This window comes from Gymnodraco acuticeps, unplaced genomic scaffold (assembly GCF_902827175.1).
Source record: "Gymnodraco acuticeps unplaced genomic scaffold, fGymAcu1.1, whole genome shotgun sequence".
In the NCBI taxonomy this organism is placed as follows: Eukaryota; Metazoa; Chordata; class Actinopteri; order Perciformes; family Bathydraconidae; genus Gymnodraco; species Gymnodraco acuticeps.
Window position 1 is genome coordinate 208838 of NW_022992251.1, and position 21897 is coordinate 230734.

The window sequence follows — 21897 nt, forward strand, 5'->3', positions numbered from 1 at the left end:
TGTGTCTAAAGAGACAGGCCTTGAAAGTATGCAGACATTTTTTCACTAAGTGCACAATTTATCAACATTTCCCTCAACGTGAAGCTACTCTGCCCACATTTCAGAGAGTTGTTTTCTACATAAGTTAGGGTTGAGTTCTTAGAGACGGCTGCTGTTTGGAATTTATAAAGATCAGATGCTGATCAATTCCTCATTGAAGATTTCATCTCCTCTGTTTTTAGCCCCACTTGCTGGCAATTTCTCTTGGTCAGTCAGTCAGTTGGTCCACCACTTCTCAACAAATACTGGAGGAGTACTATGAAGATTTCTACAGACATTGATGTCCAAAAATTGGCATGGAATAGCTTTGTTTACCCATTTTACATTAGGCGCTTTCACACCGGAGTACTTTTACCCGTACTTTTCCCATTTAGTTCCGTTAGCGCCTGGAATTTTGCGTTCACACCAAAAAGAGAACTTAGTTCAGAGAACTTTTACCCCCATTTTTAGTGCCTGCTAGAGAGGTGGTACTATCCTGGGGAGAAAAAAGTACCAATTTCGATTGGCTGGGCAAATTGCAAACCACGCCCCGTAAAACTCTGAAAAGTTTTTTGAAGCCGCCATTGTATTTGCTGGCATTAGCACTATTAGCATTAGCATTAGCCTCGCGCACCAACGGAGAGAGAATAACTTATGGCAACACAAAAAAAAAACATGGGAGCGGTGGAGATGAGGAGGTGTCGGCGTTCTGGCGATTTACTTGGAAGGCCAGTCCCCAACTCCGGGGACTTCCAGCCGGGGACTTCAGGTGGCAGTATATGCCGTGAAGAAGAAGTGACGTCAGCGGCTTCATTTGCGTAATCTTCCCTCAAGGAACTTATTCCGGTGTGAACGTGATCGACTCTTAGTTCCATGGGGGTACTAAGTGCTGGGAACTAAGTACGGCAAAGTACTTGGTGTGAAAGCGGCTATAATATTTTCCAATTTTAATAAGGACGTCTTTCATTTTCTTATGTTAATTAAGTTCTTGTACAGCTGCATGTGTAAGGGAAAGGTTTTCAAGTTATTTAATGTATGTATAATGTTGGTATTGGCACAACAATTCCATTTGGCACCAGTTGTTTAATATACCCGGACCAATTCTGCAAAAGCTGAACCTCTGAAGCATGTTGCCCTTCAGGACACACCTACGTCAGTGATGAAAAGGTAGGCGTTTTCTACAAGCTGTCAGCAATACATTACCTCATATTCTGACATAACACTTCAGCAACAAAAAACAATGCAATTGGGTCATGCAAGTATTTAAAAAGTGCTTGTTTCTGCGGTTCTAAAAACATGCTGGACAATGTGAGAATCTGATCTCGGCTTAATGGATTTGCACAATCAATTCTGTGCTGGATCCTGAGCAGACAAATGCCTCCGGCTGTCTGAGGAACAATGTCCTGGAGACTGCTTGGTCAGGGGGAAGAGAGGTCGAGTGAGAGCCAAAATCTTACACAAAAACAACCGTTTCTTTTAGAGACGAGCCCAAAATGGAGCCTCGCAAACAACCCTAACTAATGTCCTTGAAACCAAAACTTCGTGTTGCTATCTGATGATATTAGAATAAAGTCTTATGATGCTTTTTGATTTTAAAAAGCATGTCATGGGATGGGTCACACACAGTGATCACATTGTTTTTGTGAGGGTGAGGGGCTGCATTTTGGAGCGTTGTCCATCTTGACATCTAACCAATTCCCCACCCTTCAATTACATCACATCATATTTTTGCTGTTAAAAAATATGATACTTTCTTGAGTTGCCATTGGAAGTCAATAAACCTACCTTGTTAAAACGTTTTTGAGATGTATATTTAATGAAACATATTCCCATCCAGCCTCGTCAATCACCATTCAAACTCCTTAACCCCTATAATGCAGGCTATTAATGATTTGCTAAAGTGTAAACACCGCACAGTGTTTCTGGAAAGCGCACATACCTAGGATAACTATTCTAAGCCCCCGAGCTCTTCCCAACCCAGACGAGGTGTGCATTCCTGGCCGGCTATCCAATACTGTCAAAGGATTCTGAAATTTCATCCTTTTCAACCCCCTCCCTCTTCTCCCCGCCGACACTCCTGCCACAGTTTGCCTCCGAACCGTTCCCTCTGCTCTCCTCACACAACTGTCTTTGTGTTCAAAAGCCTCAACACATGAATGAATACACACAGTCCTCATGCATTTCAACACGGACAAGTAAACCTGCAAGGTGTCCGCTGCCAGGCAAGAGAGGATTTTGTACATGGATCAGCAGATTTCTGGTGACAAAAAGGCAGCAGTGTGAGCTGGATGGAAGAGATGGCATATCATACTAATAGAATTTGGGATGTCGTGATTCCAGAAAGGCATTAGTCTGCCTCAATAGCCAAAACAAAGCCATGTCCTTCAACTGGTTTTTAGGGCAAACAAGCCATAATTTCGTTTTTGATATGCTTTTTGCCAAAACAAGATTTTACAAGACTACATTTGAACTAATGCCAGAATGAGGGGAGCCCAATTGATACCATCGGGTACTACAGCATGTACTGTCGAAAATCAGTTTTGGCATGGACTTGAAACTGAAGAATATACTATGGTAGGGGTGGGCGATATTGAAAAATATATTATCACGATATTTTTCAAGCAGTATCACGATAGACGATATTTATCACGATATGTTTTCATGTCGGTTATTATGGTTATTTTTCAAGTTACTTAACAGTACAACCACCGACAAGGTTTCAGAAACTAAAACAAAAAGGAGTAACAGACCAAAATAGCATTTCAAGCTGGTTTTATTTCTGAAATGAATCCCTGAATGAACAATTCAACATTTTGATATGGCTTCAAGTTCAAGGCACAGTTTCTCAGTATAAAAATGAACTTTCTGAGGTAGCACTAGCACTAGCGTGTCAAACAACTCGGACTGAACTACCAACACGAAAGCAGACGTGTGCTGACATTGTGAAATCGATCGGGCTTGATATATGGTGAAATTAAAATCAGTAGGTGAGGCTGGGGGAGCGGGAGGGGAAGAGGCTCTCCATCCGCTGTCATAGCCCCCTGCGCCGCGCACGGAGAGCCTCTTCCCCTCCCGCTCCCCCAGCCGTTCAAATCCAGTTTTGGACAGTCCGCCGTGGTTCCATCCCATTTCAAGTGCTGTTCGAGGCTCGGCGTAACCCTCTGAGCACACTCTCCAATCACAGAGCTTGAGGACTATCACGGGGTTTGTCAAACAGAGCACATGGTGTAGTCCAAACGATAGCTGGGGATTCTGGGTAGTGTAGTGTCTTCTGCCATCCTTTACTCCGAACAAATATTTGTTTCTCCGAATCGAAGGGGAAAAATACAAAAGCATTGCACACAATTTAAACCAATCAATGTTGTGTAATTAACAAGGATAATCTGGTGTTTTTTAGTCGATGAGTAGTGCAGATATCACTGTAAAATCAATCGACAGTAAGGGGAATACTTACTTGCGGGTGTACAATTATCCGTTATCCAATGAGAATGGACGCTGACATTGCCTTTAAGGGCAGCCGACACAAACGAATGCCGTGCTTCCATGAGCGTCAAATCCCGCCGCAGATGGGAATACATTGCAATCAGTTGAAAGCTATTTGCGTCCCTTTATGACGCTGAAGGAGCCTAGGAGCGTCACAACTGCACGCCACGGACACTGACCAAACGTCGCTCCTGGACGATTATGGAGTGAGAGTGTGTTGGCTAACCCTAACCCTAGCCGGACAGGGGATCGTGTCCGTCTCTGTGGCTTCAAGCTTGATCGCCGTTCAAATGACAGTTTTAATGATCTCAATGGGAATGGTTAGCGTTTCATATGCACGCAAATAAAATAAAATATAAGCCAACAGAATCAACCAAGACAATAAATAAAGTGCAATACTGTCTGAATCCTGACTAGACAGCTTTAGAGAAATTACTGATGTCTTTCACATCAGTAATTTTTTTTCAAGTTTTTTTTTTTTTTATCACGATAGATACGATATCTCTGGAGACCTAATATCGTCACGACGATATATATCGTCACATCGCCCACCCCTATACTATGGTGATATCCTTAAATAGCATAGTGCTAAAACAATGAATACATCACCAATAACACTTCAATTAAAAGACCTAAAAACCAAATATGTTCGACTAGATTCTTATTATAAGCAATGGGATCCAAAATATGCAAGAAAAATAAGAGGGCCAGAGTTTGAACCGTGGACATTTCTGCCTTGCTTTTCTCAATACTACGAAGTTAGATCTCTCACTTGGAAATAGGTGATGTCACATGTTTACATCAATCAATCAGAGCACAGCATTATTTGAATCAAAATGTAATAGCAGATGTGCAAGTGTTTGCTTTTGTTGCCAAGGCCCTGTCAATCAAATGTGATCAATCCACACCCACAAAGTCTTTGTAAAGCAGATTAGCTGAGTTTTAAAGTGACAAAATACACATAAATAATACCTAAATATGTTGTTTCCAATACTTTAAATCATGCAAAAATCATTTACAGATTCTAGTTACATAAAATACTTTTTTCTCTAATTGTAAATGGGATAGGCTACTTTCCGGTTTTGGACAACAAGTTAGACGAGATAATCAATTTCAAGCCAAACCTTGGATTCTAGGAACGTACGATGGGTATTTTTAGAGACCAAACATTTTTCAGGGAGGATTTGTCAAAGGATCTCAGGCGCCATCACATATGAGCTTTAATTTATTTGAGTGGGGTATAACAATAATATGAATGACTTATGTATGCCCACACAAGCGTGTAGGCACATCAACACAACCCTCACAGACACACACACACACACACACACCCGCCTGTGGTGTGGAGACTGAGGCTGGTCGAAGATTGCTGAGTCATCGTTGCAGCCACACCAGTACTGCTGTTTCTTCTCATCTGCTCCACTGGAGTCGATGCGTCACACTGGGAGCCTTATTTTTGTTCCTAAAACGTGGCCCTAATCTGCAGAGAGTTTTCCACAGCCGTGCACCACATGAAAGACACGGGCCGCTTTCATTTAGCGTCCCTTAACCCCAATAAGCAGGGCCGCCCAATGTGCGACAGTCACAAAGTCAACATAAAGAAGAAAACCCACAAAGCTCCCTTGCATACTCAATAAAAATCGTCTTAGTTGGGTTTATTGAAACTGAAATGTGTCCTAATTTGAACTATGGTCAAAATCAGACAAAGGGAGACTTTAATTTACCGTTTTCCACTATTCTCAAAGGTTTATTTTTCACATGTATGTAATGATTAGATCTCAAAATATTGCTGGAAGTTGGTAATGTCATGATGTCTTGGTAAATGACCTTTAAAAGCCAAACAATATTCATGTTCACTCAAGGCTATTCGACCCGATTTAATCCTGCTTCTTTTTTTGATTAACGTCACTACTCATCTAAATTATCTACATTTGTTTGGAACAAAGAGGACGTTTTACAAAGTCATGTTTGATGTAGTTGCCAGAAAATAAAAAATCAATCAATCGTTTTGTCGAAAATCTGGACCGCAGTATCAATGTCTTCCGCTATGGGAATAAAACACTTCCAAGTAACTTCAAATCTCTTTCACAAATGTAAGCCCCGGCCATTCATCATTACTGAAGTCTGTGCCCTTTACAAAGAAACACAAACTTGTCCAGCTGCAATTCTAGCCTCACTCATGTTCGGCCCAACAGCAGATCAACATAAGGTCACACCTAGACTAAAAGGCAGCTTTGTCCAATCAGCAAAAAAAAAACTGTTGCCTTTAGTTTGACCCACATGCCTGGGTTAAATCCACCTATTTGAAGCCAGCTCTTTTGTCCAGAAGGGAGAAAGTGAGGCATGTTGGATGGCAATCGCTAGTTGTTTAAAATGCATTCAAACTGGAGGATTCCAGTCAAAATACGACAGTGGCCTTTGATAAAGGCAATACAGCGATTCATTAAACAGAGGAATGTGCTTTGGCTCTGTCTACAGATACAATCCTTGACGGCACAATACAAGTGTCAAACCCTTCAGATAGTGCAGTGCAATGCAAGTAAGGGTATCAAGTAGGGCTGTGCAATTTAATCGATCCTGCGATATATATCGATATTTAGTTTTCCGAGAAAGTATCGATAATTCAGCCGCGGGTATCGATACATTAAGTCTGATAACTGTGTTCGTTATTCTCGCGTCCAGGAGAGAAGCTTTAAAAAGGAGACCAATTGAGTCTCTGAGAAGGTTCAAATGTAAACTTTAATTCATAAAAAGCACGGTAATGTTACAAGCAGAAGATGGTTCAGTCAGAAAAACAGCTGTGTTCTGGCTGTCTTGAGCGAAGGGAAGAGAGGGAGCTCCACCTTTCCAGCTGTTAAATATCCTCTGCTGGCTCCTCCCTGTGTGCCGGTTGGCGCTGCTGGGGGCCGGCCCTCCACGTCTCCAATGTTCGTTGTTGCGCATAACAGAGGATTCAGACATTGTACATTAAATATATAACTAAACACGCCTTTTCTCCTCCTTATCTCTTTCATGACTTTTCATTTAATACATTTTAAAAGCTGTAATCAATACTCCAAAGATACCTCACGGCTGGTATCATTTCCGGTAGTTCCGGATGTTGTCTCATGCTACCCACGTCTGTAAACAAACGTATTCAAATAAACTGTACCTTCATTTAATATTCAGCAATAATAATATCTCGACGTCTATAGTTGTAGTGTTGAAATCAGTAGGTTTCGGTGTGCAACACTCCCTGTCATATCGCTACTAAATTCACCTCTATAGTAAATGGTATATTAGCCACATGCTAAATGCTAACCGGAGATGAAGGATTTTCAGAATAAAAGCTTAACAACTGGTTGTGCACGAGAACTTCTGGTTTTTCAGTATAAAACAGCATTTAAACTGACGGTATGTTTAAGGTACTTTATGCCATCAAAACATTGATTTTAAATTTCTAACAAGTCCCATTCAAATCCCCCGTGTTCCGCCACCTGCTGCACCTTTTAATTCTCCATTGTGATACTGCACTTTATGTACTTACGTTTCAAAGGCTTGTAAGCTACAGTTTGCACTGTTTCAATAAATGAAACTAATTTTCTCACCACATCTTTTGATTCATTTTGTCCAGCATTTGCAAGCTGTAGACTCTCTGTCAGAGCCATATTGTATAATTGATGCTTTCAGTTTTCAGTTGAATTAATTCAATCCAAGTCAATGGAACACTCACAAGATGTCACCAAAATCACACTGTCCCTTTAAAATCTTTCAGAAAATGATATAAGTGTATCGAATTATATCGAATCGTATCGTTGGCTGAATATCGTGATATATATCGTATTGTGAGCTGAATATCGTGTATCGTATCGTGAGATTAGTGTATCGTTACAGCCCTAGAATCAAGTGTATTGTCGGGACAAGACATCAGCTTGTTCTGGTAGACTTGAAGCAGAGGAAAGGTGAAACTGCTTTTTATCCGGATCATAACCTTTGCTTGAAGGCGTGTGCCAAGATAATTCAACACATTACTTTTTGTAATATATGAAATGAAAACACATTCTAGTGAAGCTGGGGGATATGGATGTAATCAATACAACATGATGGTTTTCCATTAAATATTAAGGCTGCAACTAAGGGCTATTGTCAATATCATTTCATGCAAGTTCTACTAAAAATGTCCATTCTATGTTACTGTAGGTAAAGGAGACATCTTAAAATGCCATTATCTAACATATGGTCCATAAATCCAACAATATTCGCTTGGCTATCACTAGAGATTGAGAAAACTAAAATATATTTCCATTTGAGAAGCTGGAACCATCCCATGTGTGTGTGCATTGTGGCATTACAAAGGAAAGTCTAAGACAAATTGTTGATTGAAAGTTATAAAACCCGGCGCTGGGCAGAAATACACACATTTGCCAGATTGAAGGCCTTAAACCAAACCATGGTTAATAGGTATAATTGTATATACATCTGCATGTGTTAGACAGTGTGCAAGACAGCCTATTTGCACCTTTTGAGATAAAACATAGCTTTAAAAGCTCTGGTTGTCAGTGGTTGCAGACATACAGATGTCAAAGATCAGGTTGAGTGGACGTAAAACCTGTGTCTGAACCAGTTTCAATGTATTAGCACAAGCCGGGTGATTACTATCAACATACACACTTGTTTGTCTTTGACTCTGCTAAAGAATTTGACGGGGCCTCTTGCATTCACTCACTAGCTATCATTTAAAATCACAGCTGGAAGGAAGTTGGGTGGGGGGGTTAAAAAAAAAAAATCTGTGTTAAACAAGGCCCTTAACTCAATGAAACTTGTATAACTTTTATTGAGTAAAGCACAGGCCAGAATATGCTCAATCGAAATGAGGTATGCACCCCTCTGTGAATGTTTATCCCTGCTGTAATGAAAGGTCATAAAGTGCGAATGATAATTAAGTTGTACACCCTTCATTTTCTTCTATTCTCTAAATGTCACTGCCAGATACAGCCGATAATCTTCCTGGAAGCAGATAGCATCTAGAACAGTAGAAGAGTCGTGTGGATTATTTGTGTACAACGGTGCTTTTACACCTCACATGGCGATAAGGCATCTGCCGAAGTGTTTATATGGCTCGTAAACAAAACAAGCTGCGGTGATAAGCATGGTGTCTTTGTTGTCCGCAGATTTAGAGCTCGAGGTTTTGCCAGAAAACTTGTTTCATGATGCGAAGAGGAGCAAATGTGACTGTCAAAAGGCCCCGGACACTAAGCGTGACACAGATCAGAGCTGAAGTGAGAACCAGCTGGGTTCAGTGTCTGGTTCTGTCCCTACGATAACCTGCCTTTTATCTGAGAGGGTCAAACTGAAGTCAGAGACATCGCTAGAAGCTACTTGATTACAAGCAGATGACAAGAGGAGCGCATACTTCCTGGGAACAAGGGGGGTTAAAAAAAAAAAAGGTTGCTTTGTTGAGCTATTAAAAAATATTTACCTTGCTGAACGTTTGACCTACTTCCCCCCCTGTGTGTGATGTTGAACTGGTGGAATAAGCACCGCCAGATGGCCAGACAAGAAGTGTGAGTGTGTGTGTTCAGTGCTGCATTCCAGCCTGCGTTGCATAGCCTGCATGACCTATACACTGTAGACAAGTCGTGCAAGGAAACCACATACACACACACTCACGTGCAGCTCTGTTCAAAGCCTCTGCCTACAATAACAGTTCATCTTGATCATGTTACATGCCCGGGCACGGTGCACGAAGTCCACAATACTTCACATGTGCACTTTATCTCTCTTCAGTGCAGTGAACCGGGTGCCTCAGTGAGTCAGTCGCAGTTCAAAGAGTCTTTTGCTCATGAGTCTCCGGCCACCTGAGCCTCGGCTGCAACTTTAAAAATATCTGACCTTTCTCGGATCGGAAGCCAAGCGGAGAGACAGTCCCACCCAGCATGCCACACCGGGGGGGAAAACCAACAAAACCGTGACATCAAATAAGTGGAGGGGCTGCTGAGGCGGAGCTATGCAATGAGTGTGAGCAGTCAAAATAGGGGGGGGGGGAGGGGTGCAACAGGGTCAGGAGTTGGAGAGGGAAGGGAGGGGGAGGGGCATTTTACATTTCTAGGCAAAACGGATTCCTAGATTTCAAACACTACCTGGAAGCTGGTGTTGTGGGAACACATCGGAACGCCCTCATTGTAGATTAATAAGCCTGTACAACAACTGTGAAATTGAAAGCCAATATTATGCAGGTTTTAATTCCTAACAAATGAAACTGCAGGTGATTTCCAGCAGGGATGCAACAATAAATTGCTTTTATTAGCAATTCAACAGATAATTGTTGTTATTGTTCCAATCAATCATTCAGGTAATGAGAATAAGGAATGAAAAAAAAGGTGGTAGCGTCTGCAAAATGCTTGTTTTGTCCAACAGTTTAAAAAACAAAAACAGATATTCAGTTAATAAGGATATAAAACTGAAAATTAATAATCCTCTTTTTGGCACTTTCTCTTGACATCTGCCTCAAAGAACAGATTACCAAATTGTTGTCTATTAATTCTCCATTAATCGACTCTTCATCAGATCATGGATTAGTTGCTGCCCTGTCTCAAAGTGTGCTAATCAGTGAGATCCTCTGGCAGTAACTGATAGTGAGGAGCAAGAACTGAAGAAGATGTCAGTATGTGTGTGTGTACTTGTTGCTCCTTACCTCTTGAAAGCCTCCGTGGGGTTCCTCTCACACTCCCCGGGCTGCAGAGTGCTCTGCACAGCTGGCTCGCGCACCTTCTCCTCGAACCCCGGCAGCACCCCGCTGCGGCAGATCTGAGCCACCAGACCTCGGATGAACCCGCCGACGCACAGCGTGTCCGAGTCGTCCGCCCGGCAGAAGTGGTAGGCCAGAGTCTGCTGCTGCATCCCCCGCTGGGTGCCCTGCGTCGACGAGGGCCACAACAGCTCCGTGCCGAGTGCCGTTTTCCCGCTTCCCGGGCCCCCCACCAGCAACACCCCCCAGGAGCTACCTGACTTTGTGGATCCTGCTGTCAGGGTGCTGGGGTTGGACGCCCCCCCGCCGGGCGTCACCTGGGGCTGCTTACATGGAGTGCTGCTGGTCACTCCAATTAGGTTGTTGGTTTTCTCCTGGAGGCAATGCTGGATCTTATGGAAGACCCACTCCCGGCAGTAAAAGCGTTTCCCCTGCAGCAAACTGGTTTGGGCCATTTTGATCTAGTGCTGCTTTTCCTCCTAATCCTCCTCTTCATAGGGGTCCCTTCATTCTGACCCTCACATGTTCAACTCCAGCAGAGGTCGGCAGTAAATCCGAACATCCATTTTGCTGACTGAAAAAGTGCCTCTCGGAAAGCAGGTCGCAGTCTATCCGTCCTTGGTGTTGATGTTAACAACAAGCCAGAGAGAACTTGGGTTTAAAGGAAGCTGCTGCAGATGGCAGGAAAAAAGCAGCCAAGCTATGATGACAGAATATCTAGGTCAAAATAAAAAAAGGAAATCAAAATTGAGGCTCAAACCATAGATTTTCCACCAACTTTTTCCACAGCTTTCCCACTGGTTGAACTGAGTGCTCCTTGTTATTATGAGTGTGTTGCTTTAGCATGGCGCTGGGCATGGCAGGGCACCCGGCTCTTGAGTGCATCCACTGGCAAACTCGAGCCACTGCCGTTTGATACAATTAGCCATGGGAGCTGCTGGTATATTTCCGCTGATGCATTTCAGATGCTACCGAGGGTGACCAAAGCGTGTTTCCATTACATTAACATGGAGGGGACTGCCAGCGCCAAGTCAATCTCTCCAATAACATACTAAAGCCTGGCTCTTTCCCTGGAAAACAGAGACAGAAAGGATGGCTAAATTAGGTCACATAATAAAACACATGCTAATGCACCATTAACCATCCAATTCAAAGACATTGTTGAGATATAAGACAACATTAGAGCCAAGAATGAACAATCACTAATATTAAAACATATGCACATGTATTAGCTTGTCCTATATAAGCTGCAACAGTTTGCACATCCTACAAAGAAGGGTTAACTCTATTCCTGCAGCTACAAATAAAAAGGTGGGTGCTGCAAGTTATTGTTTGTTGCTCTCATCCTCCACATCACTGCCTGCAACTCAATTCTTGGCAGGGGTTCGTCCAGTTTCTCTAGTCTATCCACTGATCCCCCCCATCCTTCCTATGTGGCTTTACATCCCAAACAGTCCACATCCGTCCTGAACTGTAGAAAAGGGGTGGGGGGGTTCCAAACCAGAGGACCCCCTTTCCTTTCCTGCACTTACAGGTCGTTTACATGGGTGGAAGTGAAAGGTAATCCACCTCAAAAAGGGTTTAATTGCTTTTAAAGTGGCAGGAATCTTAGTTTAATCCAGAGTAATGTAATATATGACAGTCTTGGATTAGGAATGGTGTTAATTGCAATGATAATGCATCTGGATGTAGGACATGGCATACAATCTAAGCTTGATTTCTGATGCTTTTTTGGCTAAATGCATATTTTTGATGAAACCCTTCATCACAGTTGTCTCTATTCTGGAGCAGATGCAAATATTACCCAGTGTCTCCAGTGAAGAAAACACACGCACACACACACACACACACACACACACACACACACACACACACACACACACACTGTTGCTGGCTACTTTGTACCTCTGCCAAATAACAAGGTTTCACACAAGCTGCGATACATTGCCACCTTTCTGTTTTTCTAAGGCGCTCCCCACCTCCAACAATAAAATACATCAAGGGTCAGCTGTGTGTGGATGCGAAAGGCGACACATTATCAATCAGAGCAGGCGACATGAATTCACCCGGGGACTGAGAAGGCAGCACAAGTCTTTTGTATGGCCGCACAAACCTCACCCATTTCAGATAGAATTGACACCTATGGGGGCTTTTTAAAAAACCGTCCACAGTAGCCATCAGTTGCATGCTTTGAGGGGGAAAACCCTAACCTGTCGTGTAACTGCAGCCAAACAAAACTGCTCCTTAAACAACTTCAATTTAAGCCAATTGTGGAGCGTTTCACTGTTTTCGCTACAGTTTCAAATATCTCCCAAACGGTTTTCCTCTCACCTCTTCCCTGGTCCTCCTGCTGTTTTGTGGGGGTTGCTGTTTCCGTAGTCGACACCCTTTATGTCCACGTTGAAAGCGAAGTGTTCAGGTACATTATTAGTCCCGTTTGCTCCGGTGCAATTCAAAGCCCAAATGTGTGCATTTGAGCGACGGTCTTGCCTTTCTTTGAATGTCTCTTTTCTGTCGGTGTGTGCTCCTCCTGCTGCCCGACACAGCTCCACAGTGAGCCGACTGACTCTCCGCCTACAAACACTTCTGCACTGCATGCAGAGCACACACACAGCGAGCCGCGCGGTGTCTTCTGGGATATGGAGTGCTAACCTCTCCTACATAATAATATCCAATATTTCTTTAGTGAGAGTTAGTGTAAAATGCACATTAGCTACACTGTTGTTTTGGCAATGGACATGTGAAGACCCATGCTACTCCAATAATGCAACATACAGTATACTTAAGACATACAAATAAATACAATTGTAAAAAATACTAATTGAAATGGAGAATGGAAAGAAACATGTCAGTCCAGTTTGATTTTGCCTTGGTATTATCATGTATTTTAAAAATACTTTTAATTAATCAATATAGAAATGGTGCCCTCATAAAGCACATGAAGTGGTATTGCCATCTCCTGTGATACTGTCTAATATATGACATTTGCTATTGTAACATTTAAAGGCAAAATTATGGTGTTTTTTTAACTACATCCTATATTAAAAACACAAAAAAAGCAAGAGTACTTTAGTTTTGTTTTTCAACAGATAAAAGAAAAAAATAATTGTTTTTTCTTCTTTTCTTCTTCTTTCAGTCTTTATTTCGAACAGATTAAAAAATAACTAATAACAAATGTGATAAACAGAATACCGTATTGTTATAATACAGTATTTATCCACATTCATGGTAATATTTGTATATTAAAAAAAAAAAAAAAAAAAAGTCTTCATATTAATAATAATAATAAATCATATTTGTCCGAAAGGGAGTAGGATGATAAACCATCTTCTAAATACATGTAAGCGGGACTTCTTGAAAAATGGCATTGATACTGAGAGGATTATTTTGAAGAAATTAAGTAAATTGATTGAGCTGAGTGAAATACTTTATCAGTCTCTCTCTCATAAACATGCCCCTCTGTTCTCTGTCCTTGTGCCTCTTCCATCTCAAAGAACATCTCAAATCCTGTGGAAAATATTTTATTTAAAGCAGCATCAAAACAACTGGTACTGGCTTTTAAATAAGACATACATCTGAAGAACAAAGTAAGGACGAAATCCACAATCTGATTAGTTAGACTTATGCATCACGGTGGTTGCTCATGGCTCAAAACAACTTGGATGTGTTACACACAGAGACTGCCAGCATTAAGAGATTAGATGCAATTGATGAGAATATATTTTAAATAAAGCTTAATCTCATGCTTCTCAATCCGTGGTAGTTGTGGGTGTTGGCGATGGTTCTTTGATGTTACACTTTAATATGTCTTTTGGACTATATTTGTGCATTAGATGCAATAGTTCCTTCTTTAAAAACATGTTGTAACAGTTGTTGGCTCCCTGTTTTCATTCTGCATTTGCAACATCATCCATGGTTGTGACAAATGGGTTCAAACAGCACCAGAGATGTATGCAACATTTGGCAGCTGAGCAAGAATCTGCGTAATGATATCTTGTATACTGCTTAAGGAAAGTTATCATTTAAGCAATACCACGAGGATAATTTACTATTAATGTACCTACTTGTATCATTCCAACTTAATTATTCATACTTGGGTGTTTATGTTTATGGATCATCTGGAAATTGAATAAAGTAATTGGAAACATTTTCAGGTTTTTCTCACAGTCCAGCCGTTACCTGATGTGTTTCAAACCTCACAGCTGAAACACCAGATGTTAGTGAGCAGCAGGCAGATGTGTGTTTGGGAATTATGTTTGAGAATAATTAGAGGAAGCTTCCCACTATTTTACAGCCTTAATGTGAATGTGCTTTTATTTAGCAATGTCCCAAGATTGGTAAATATTATTCGGAGATTCACTACAGGGTTGGGGTTAGTTAATATGAACACTTTTCACTTTGACTTTCACTGCGGCTTGCTGTATTTCTGCTGCAGCTGCAGAAGAAAATGTAATATGTTGCATAACCCACATTTAAAGTGCAAGTGAGCAAGTTGTAAAGCAAAAAAGTGAGATTTAAAAAAAAAAATCCTTCTCCCTTCCCCCCAGCAGGGATGCACATGGGGCTTACAGGTTGATGTGTTTTGATCTAGCTGGAGGCTGCTGATCTTACAACGTATTTATCACTCACTGAGGAAGGGCTTCAGGGACTTTTTCTTTGAGGAGTAGCTGCAGTAGGTTCTAATAACTGACAGTGATACCTGCGGAGTCAGTTTTCACTTCCAATCTGTGTTGCCGCCATCCGTGTTTGGGGTTTGGCTTTAACCCGGGTAAACAGTTATGGTTAGGGGTCACAGATAGGATTGGTTTGGGTTAGGGCTAAGATTTATTTTGGTTTAATGTAAGGGTATGCGCAAATTGTTTTGGTAAACAGAATGTGACATAACCTCTGACAGAGGTCAACACATAAAAGCTACTAGCATTGTTGCACGTGTTATGCTTTATTTGGACATTCAAAGCATTTAAGGTAAGACTTTGGTTAAGGTTAGGGTTGACAGTGACCCTCACAACTTACCAAAAAAACAGTTGTGTAACCGTTGAGTATGCTGACGTATTATTTTACATTGATCAAGTGAGAAGAATGACTGTGATTTACACAACTTACACTGCCAGTAGGAGAGGGAGGGTTTGCAAAAGGAAAATATGTGTAGGAGTATTGTAACAGTCTCAGTGTAGCATGATGATAATGCAGAATCCAAATGTTCAAAGCCTGTGAGAGTTTGTTATTGCGACCATCAGCTCCAATCCCGACCAGGCAGTTATAGTCCTATTTCCCCCTGGTTATAATAGTTTATTATGTTGGACATATGGTGGACATTCCTAAACATGGGGAACAGCAGCACCTGAACGCATTCATCTGGCTCTAATATAGAGAGCATCAGTATCAGTATACACTGTACTGGTTCTCATGTGTTTCTAAAACTTTTAAATTGCACCGACACCCGTCTGCTCTCACATTCCCGCATTATGTTTTGCGGGAACCAATCTTTATTTTTCCACACTCTATCCAAGCTGCAAATTTGGGGCGGGACACAATAAATAAAGCTTTGCCAGTTTGGGTCCTTATCACAACTGATCAAGATGGCCAACAGATTCTCTGCTCAGAGGGCCTTGCAAATGATTTTGGAAGAGAGTGAACCATTTGATGATGATGTAGAGGAGGAGGAAGAGGTTTCAGAATGTGAGGATCACATTTATGAGAATGTTGAGTCTGTCAGTGACTTTGAAGAAGAGGATGAGATTGAGCATCAGCTAGTTACAAAAAAAAGACGAGCCCCCGGACCACTGGTCAGCGGGCAAAAAAACAAGTATTCAATTAAATTCAAAACCTTTATTTATCCAGGTAAAATCCCATTGAGATCAATTATCTCTTTTTCAAGGGAGACCTGCAGCAGTAGGTTCCACAAGAAGACATAACAACATAAACAACAGAACAACACAAGGACATCATACAGCAAAATGTACAGGGATTACAATTTACATATCTATCCACATGTACAGGTACCAACGGCATCTGATTAAAGTAGCACTTTAATTCATTAATGTGATCTAACAAATGTAAAAGGGCAAATAGTAACCATGTATGCTGTTTATATTGCTTGCAATTGGGATGAAGTAAACATCTGTTGAGTATTTTAACATAAAATAGTTTAATTGTGTTGAATTGAAGCCCAAAAAGGCAGCGGGTCCACCAGACCCACGAACTGAGTAACACAAATATGAACACAGCACATTCATTACTGAGCTCCACAAACATATAAGAATCCCCTATTGTAATATTGTGGGAAAATTATAATGATCCCCATTGTTAGGTTTATCGAAAAGGAAAATAAGCACTCCGCCGAGATAATAAGAGTGTTGGAAACAACAGTAGGAGGTCCACTGATTGGGGGAAATGAAAACACTCTCCCTCTACTTACCAGCAATTAATTCAGTCACATATGAAGCTTGATTCCCTGCAGAGGCTTTCAAACAGTAAATATCACATCAAGGACTCACGTAATTCAGCGTTAGGTGAACTTCCTTCCCTGAAAACTTGAAGACGTTGCTGTTCATTGAGTTTGCTATTCTGTCTGATGCCTAACCTGTTGTTACCCCCTGTGGATGCAGAGAGGAGATAAACAAATCCATATATTGAACCGCCCTCCAGAGTTATCACAGCCACGGATCGACCGCCCACGATACTTCATCTCTTCCTGAATAAATAAGCAACGAAACGACGGGAAGAAGATAATCGGTCCGGGGCTTTTATTTCCCCTCTCTCTTTATGTAATGTATAGGACTGCAGTGAACCATTATTAGCATCATTGATTTGTCAATAAATGGGTGGTCCCTTAATTTGCATTGCATGCTATCATCAGGTGGAAATGTACTTTTGTTTATGACCAAATACTTGCAATACAAATGACATATACATAAGTGTCAGTTATACTTTAGTCCGGTGCTAATTAGCAATAGTAATGCTAACATGCTAAGGCTAAGATGGTCTTAAAAGAAGAAAATAAATGCTAAACGTCAACATGCTAGCATTGTCGTTGTGAGCATGTTAGCCAAGCAAGCCCCCAGGAAATGCGCCGGACTCTCATGAAAATATTCGTTGTGTCCAAACGGCGGTACTACAATTTCCGTATCAGTCCGTGACGTCACTGGGCCCAGAAAGACTTTTCCCCATTGACTAACATCGGGAAAGAGACGTAAATCAGCGGATACTTTTTTAAGAACAAAATAAACTACTATGAACTATTTTATAGCTTTTATTAGAATCATTCGGTCCTTAAAGTTGTAAAATGCACTACATTCTACTGAGCCGAGAGTGGGAGCTCTGGGGGCGGGGCTTAAGGGGCGCATGCTCTGTGAGCGCACATACGGGGTGTTTCTCGAGTACGCTTGCTTGGTAGCACATGTCTTCCGAGCGTCTTGCTTCAGAAGCGAGGCAAGAATCCTTCCTGGCATTCGGAAAACGAAGAGTGGAACAGGCGAGCAAGTGTGCAGGTGTGCGTCATATGAGAGGCCCCGCCTTACATTTTCCGCCAGAGATTTGGGGAAATTGGTCCGTGCGCAAAGCATTGTGGGGATTTTAAGACCGTGGAGTCTACACATGTGCAGCCTCGAAATTTCTCGCTACGAAGTACGCCGGGCTCGGTAGAATTCCAAGTATGCTGGACATTGGAACAGGCGGCACTCAATGACGTAGTGTGCTTGAAATAGTGGCTCTGGAGCAGCTTTACTCGACATTGAGAAACACCCACGGGTTCTTCTGCTCTGACAGCTAGGCATGATGGGTAATCTGTGACGTTGCGCTCTCTCAAAAGTTGGGCCATTTTGTCCTCATTCGCCAATGAGCAGCTCTCATAGGAAATAACGAGACCCCGCCTCCAACGCTGTATCCAGTTCTTATTATACATCCATGATGTTAGCATGCTGATTTGAGGCTTTAGCTCTCGGTACAAGTTGAGCATATACTGTTATGGTTTAGGTGTTTTGCTTTCTCCTCCTCCCCTCTGTCTTCTCTCTCTCTCCTGTGCGGTGTGGTGATCGTTAGAAGGCTCAGCTGGTTCACAATGAGGAGCACCTGTACTCATCTAATCAATTCCTCCATAAAACCCTGGTCATGTTCACAGTGCCAGATAATTCCGTCTCACTCGGTAGAGCTGAACGTCGTAGTATCCTAGCTTAGTGTGATTTTCTCTTGCTGTTTTTGTTGAAGAGTAACCTTGTTTATTCCTCTGTTTTTCCAGTGTCTGCTCGAGCCAGTCTGAGTCCTGCCGCCGCCACCGGTGTGAACTAGATCCACCTTCATTTTGTAGATTGTTTTTTAGTTGCTCCTTTTTTCCTTTATTAAACTTTGTTAAAAGACTGACTCCATCTGGTCTCTGCCATTGTAGGTCCTGAACTTTTGACCCAGCCCTAACATATACAGCCTCAAAGAGCTGCTTGCATCACTCTACTCTTGAGCCCTATTCCCACAGGACTTGTATTCCAGAGGATCTCATGGGATTTATAAATTACCCCTATCGCGTTGAATGAGCAAAAGCTGTATTTTAATTCAAATGTATTAATATTATCCCATGGGTATGATAAATGATGCTCTATGACTTTAACTTATATTATTACAATTATACTAATTACATTTATATTTTATTCAGAAAACCAGATGGGCATCCTGAAGTTACACCCAAAATGGTGTCAAATCAGTTGGTGGAGTAAGCGGCCCCTGAACTGGTTCTTGGTACCAATGCAGACGAACCGGGTTGGAATCTTCTCTGGGACCATTTACTGCATGTCATCCCCTCTGTCTCCCTCTTCAAGATAAAATGAGATAAGAAGGTCCTTTATTAATCCCCGAGGGGAAATTCAGTGGTTTAACAGCAACAGGGTAAGTATGAAAAACAGGACAGCACAGATTCACAAAGATTAATACAATTAAAGATGAAATCAAAGATTCAAATAAAAATGATAAAAAACTATGAAATAAGAGATTAATTAAAGTGAATATACATATTGGGTCATATATACATATACGATATATTTACATGAATGTGTGGAAACAGTGTGTATTTTATGTTATTTAATTTATATTGAACACTGACAATAAAGACACTGGCTGCCCAAAAACCCTTTAAAAATGTTTAATTGCATACTGCAAAATGCAACTTCAATAAGTCTCAACTGGGGAGATAAAAGTAGACAAAGTATTCAGAAATTACAAGATGCTTATTTGCACAAGGCTAATGTCATATAACTACTGTGATTGGCCAAATAAAGGTAATATGCAGTGATATTTACTTGCCAAGTTATGGACATGGCAGATTTGCAAATGCTTGAGATATCAGAGGACGTCGTTATTACAAGAAATCATTCAAAGTCCTAGGTGCTTCCAGTCTAGTGTGCATAGACCCATAGTCTAGTAGTGTTAGGGAGTAAATCTTCTCTGTAAAGTTCATCAAGATGTTCTATAAAAAGAATGAACCTTTTAGTCGTAGGCCTTCGATAGTAAAAGCATATTTTCATACCACACACACACACACACACACAGATTATGTAGCCAGTGCTCAGCAAAACACGAGTACTCTCCAAACTGCCTTCCATTCCAGTATCAGCAGGAGCCAAGTTACAAGCCCCCCCCCCCCAGGAAAACTGCAACGCCACATGTTGCTGTTTATTCCATTTTATCACACCGAGACCAATGTGTATATCCACTCCCACTGTTCTCACCAATCTGCCGAATTCCCATAATTGCAGTAATTTCTTGCCGACAAAATACAAACTGGTCCAAGTCCTCAGAAGGCTGAATCAGCGTGATTGTTCCCCTCTTTTGTGAATATTCGGAAATATTCTCTGCCTTCTTATAAACAGCTTGATGACGCACATTTGGTGATTGGGGTTTGGCTCGGGGACACTAGGTTTGCTTTAGAAAATTGAGTTGGACTGGTCCATGTCTTCTCTGTTTTGTGTCTCTTCTCCTCTCTGACTTGGCTGCTGATCCACAGTGCTGTAACAAGTGAGCTATGGAAGGCAGTAATTATGGTTATTGTGCATGTTTGACTAATATGGCTAAAAGAATAAGTATTTATTTGCTTTGCTTGTTCCACATGTATCAGATAATTACCATAAAGGTCACTGTAATGTGTATACGTCTGTTCTTAAAGTAGTATACCATTATTTTGCCATTACTGTTGCTCATTTTTACTTTGCACAAAAAGGCTAATGTTGCCTTTTAAAAATAAACAAAATTGGATATTGCACATTGTTTCCAGTGGCAGTTCCCAACAAATAGAGGTGACAGTAGCACAGAGAAAGAAAAGGTGGAAGACGGCATGCTAAAAGGAAGCTTTGTTGTGAAGCTGGCTCCAAAGCAGCAGTCAACCAACAGCTGAATAATGATGACAGAAACTTCCAGCAGGTACACACACCCTCCAAAAATACATACGTTTCTGAATCTTTTATGACAACTTATATCATGTATAATTCACTCTCCAGGCCCTAAGCATATAAAATAGCACAGGGGTAAAAAAAAAAAAAAGGATCAATAATTTAAATGAACTGCAAAATATAGAATTAATACCTATTGGAGTTATCACCATATACAGCACAGTAGATTATGTTACAGCAGACATTTTTACATCATCATGCCATGATACAAATGACTCAGCATTAACAATACCAGGACTATTGCGGCTGTAGGCAGTCGAAAAAATAAAAGCTGGGGCGAGGGGTTTAACACGAGAGGAAACACTTTGACGCACACAAACAAATCCATTTACCATTTATAACAAAAAACAGGAAAATACAATCTAATACAGCACCAGCAGTGCAAGTCAGATTGCGAGGGAAATTGCGATCGCAGGTAGAAATTGCTATCAACAAAATATTTAACTTCCCTATCTCTGTCCATGCAAAAACCCATGTGAGCAGGTGAATACCTTCCTGTAAAACCACCACTAACTCCGCCTGAAGCTCCAGGGAACACACCCAACACTAATATCGAGTGAAAAATACCACATAACAAATAAAAACACAGACATCCTACATGTGGCTCCAAGGACAGAAGAAGCTCAACTAAGTCGAATGCACTTGTTATTCATCTAATGTACTTTTCCTGCATGGCCAGCCAACATGTCTGCTGTACAAAAACAGTCAGTTCAATAATAAAAATATACAAGATACTATAAACAACAAGGCAGATGCTATTTAGACCCGGGTGTCCGTAGCTAACAATGCTATTTAGACCCGGGTGTCCGTAGCTAACAATGCTATTTAGACTCGGGTGTCCGTAGCTAACAATGCTATTTACACCCGGGTGTCCGTAGCTAACAATGCTATTAACACCCGGGTGTCCGTAGCTAACAATGCTATTTAGACCCGGGTGTCCGTAGCTAACAATGCTATTTACACCCGGGTGTCCGTAGCTAACAATGCTATTTAGACCCGGGTGTCCGTAGCTAACAATGCTATTTACACCCGGGTGTCCGTAGCTAACAATGCTATTCACACCCGGGTGTCCGTAGCTAACAATGCTATTTAGACCCGGGTGTCCGTAGCTAACAATGCTATTTACACCCGGGTGTCCGTAGCTAACAATGCTATTTACACCCGGGTGTCCGTAGCTAACAATGCTATTTAGACCCGGGTGTCCGTAGCTAACAATGCTATTTACACCCGGGTGTCCGT

General features: G+C 41.5%; 1 protein-coding gene across 2 annotated transcripts in view; it reads right to left on the bottom strand.

Annotated features, from left to right (window-relative positions):
- Window positions 1-12811, bottom strand: part of LOC117540262 (ankyrin repeat domain-containing protein 50-like) — a 48236-nt gene extending 35425 nt beyond the window's left edge. For both annotated transcript variants that reach the window (XM_034206851.1, XM_034206850.1), the window contains exons 1-2: window positions 12560-12811; window positions 10175-11298 (exon numbers count right to left, since the gene is read on the bottom strand). In XM_034206851.1, the coding sequence (XP_034062742.1) occupies window positions 10175-10683 (509 nt within the window). In that variant the 5' untranslated portion in view covers window positions 10684-11298; window positions 12560-12811. The remainder of the gene's footprint in view (window positions 1-10174; window positions 11299-12559) is intronic.
- Between the last annotated feature and the right edge of the window lie 9086 nt (window positions 12812-21897).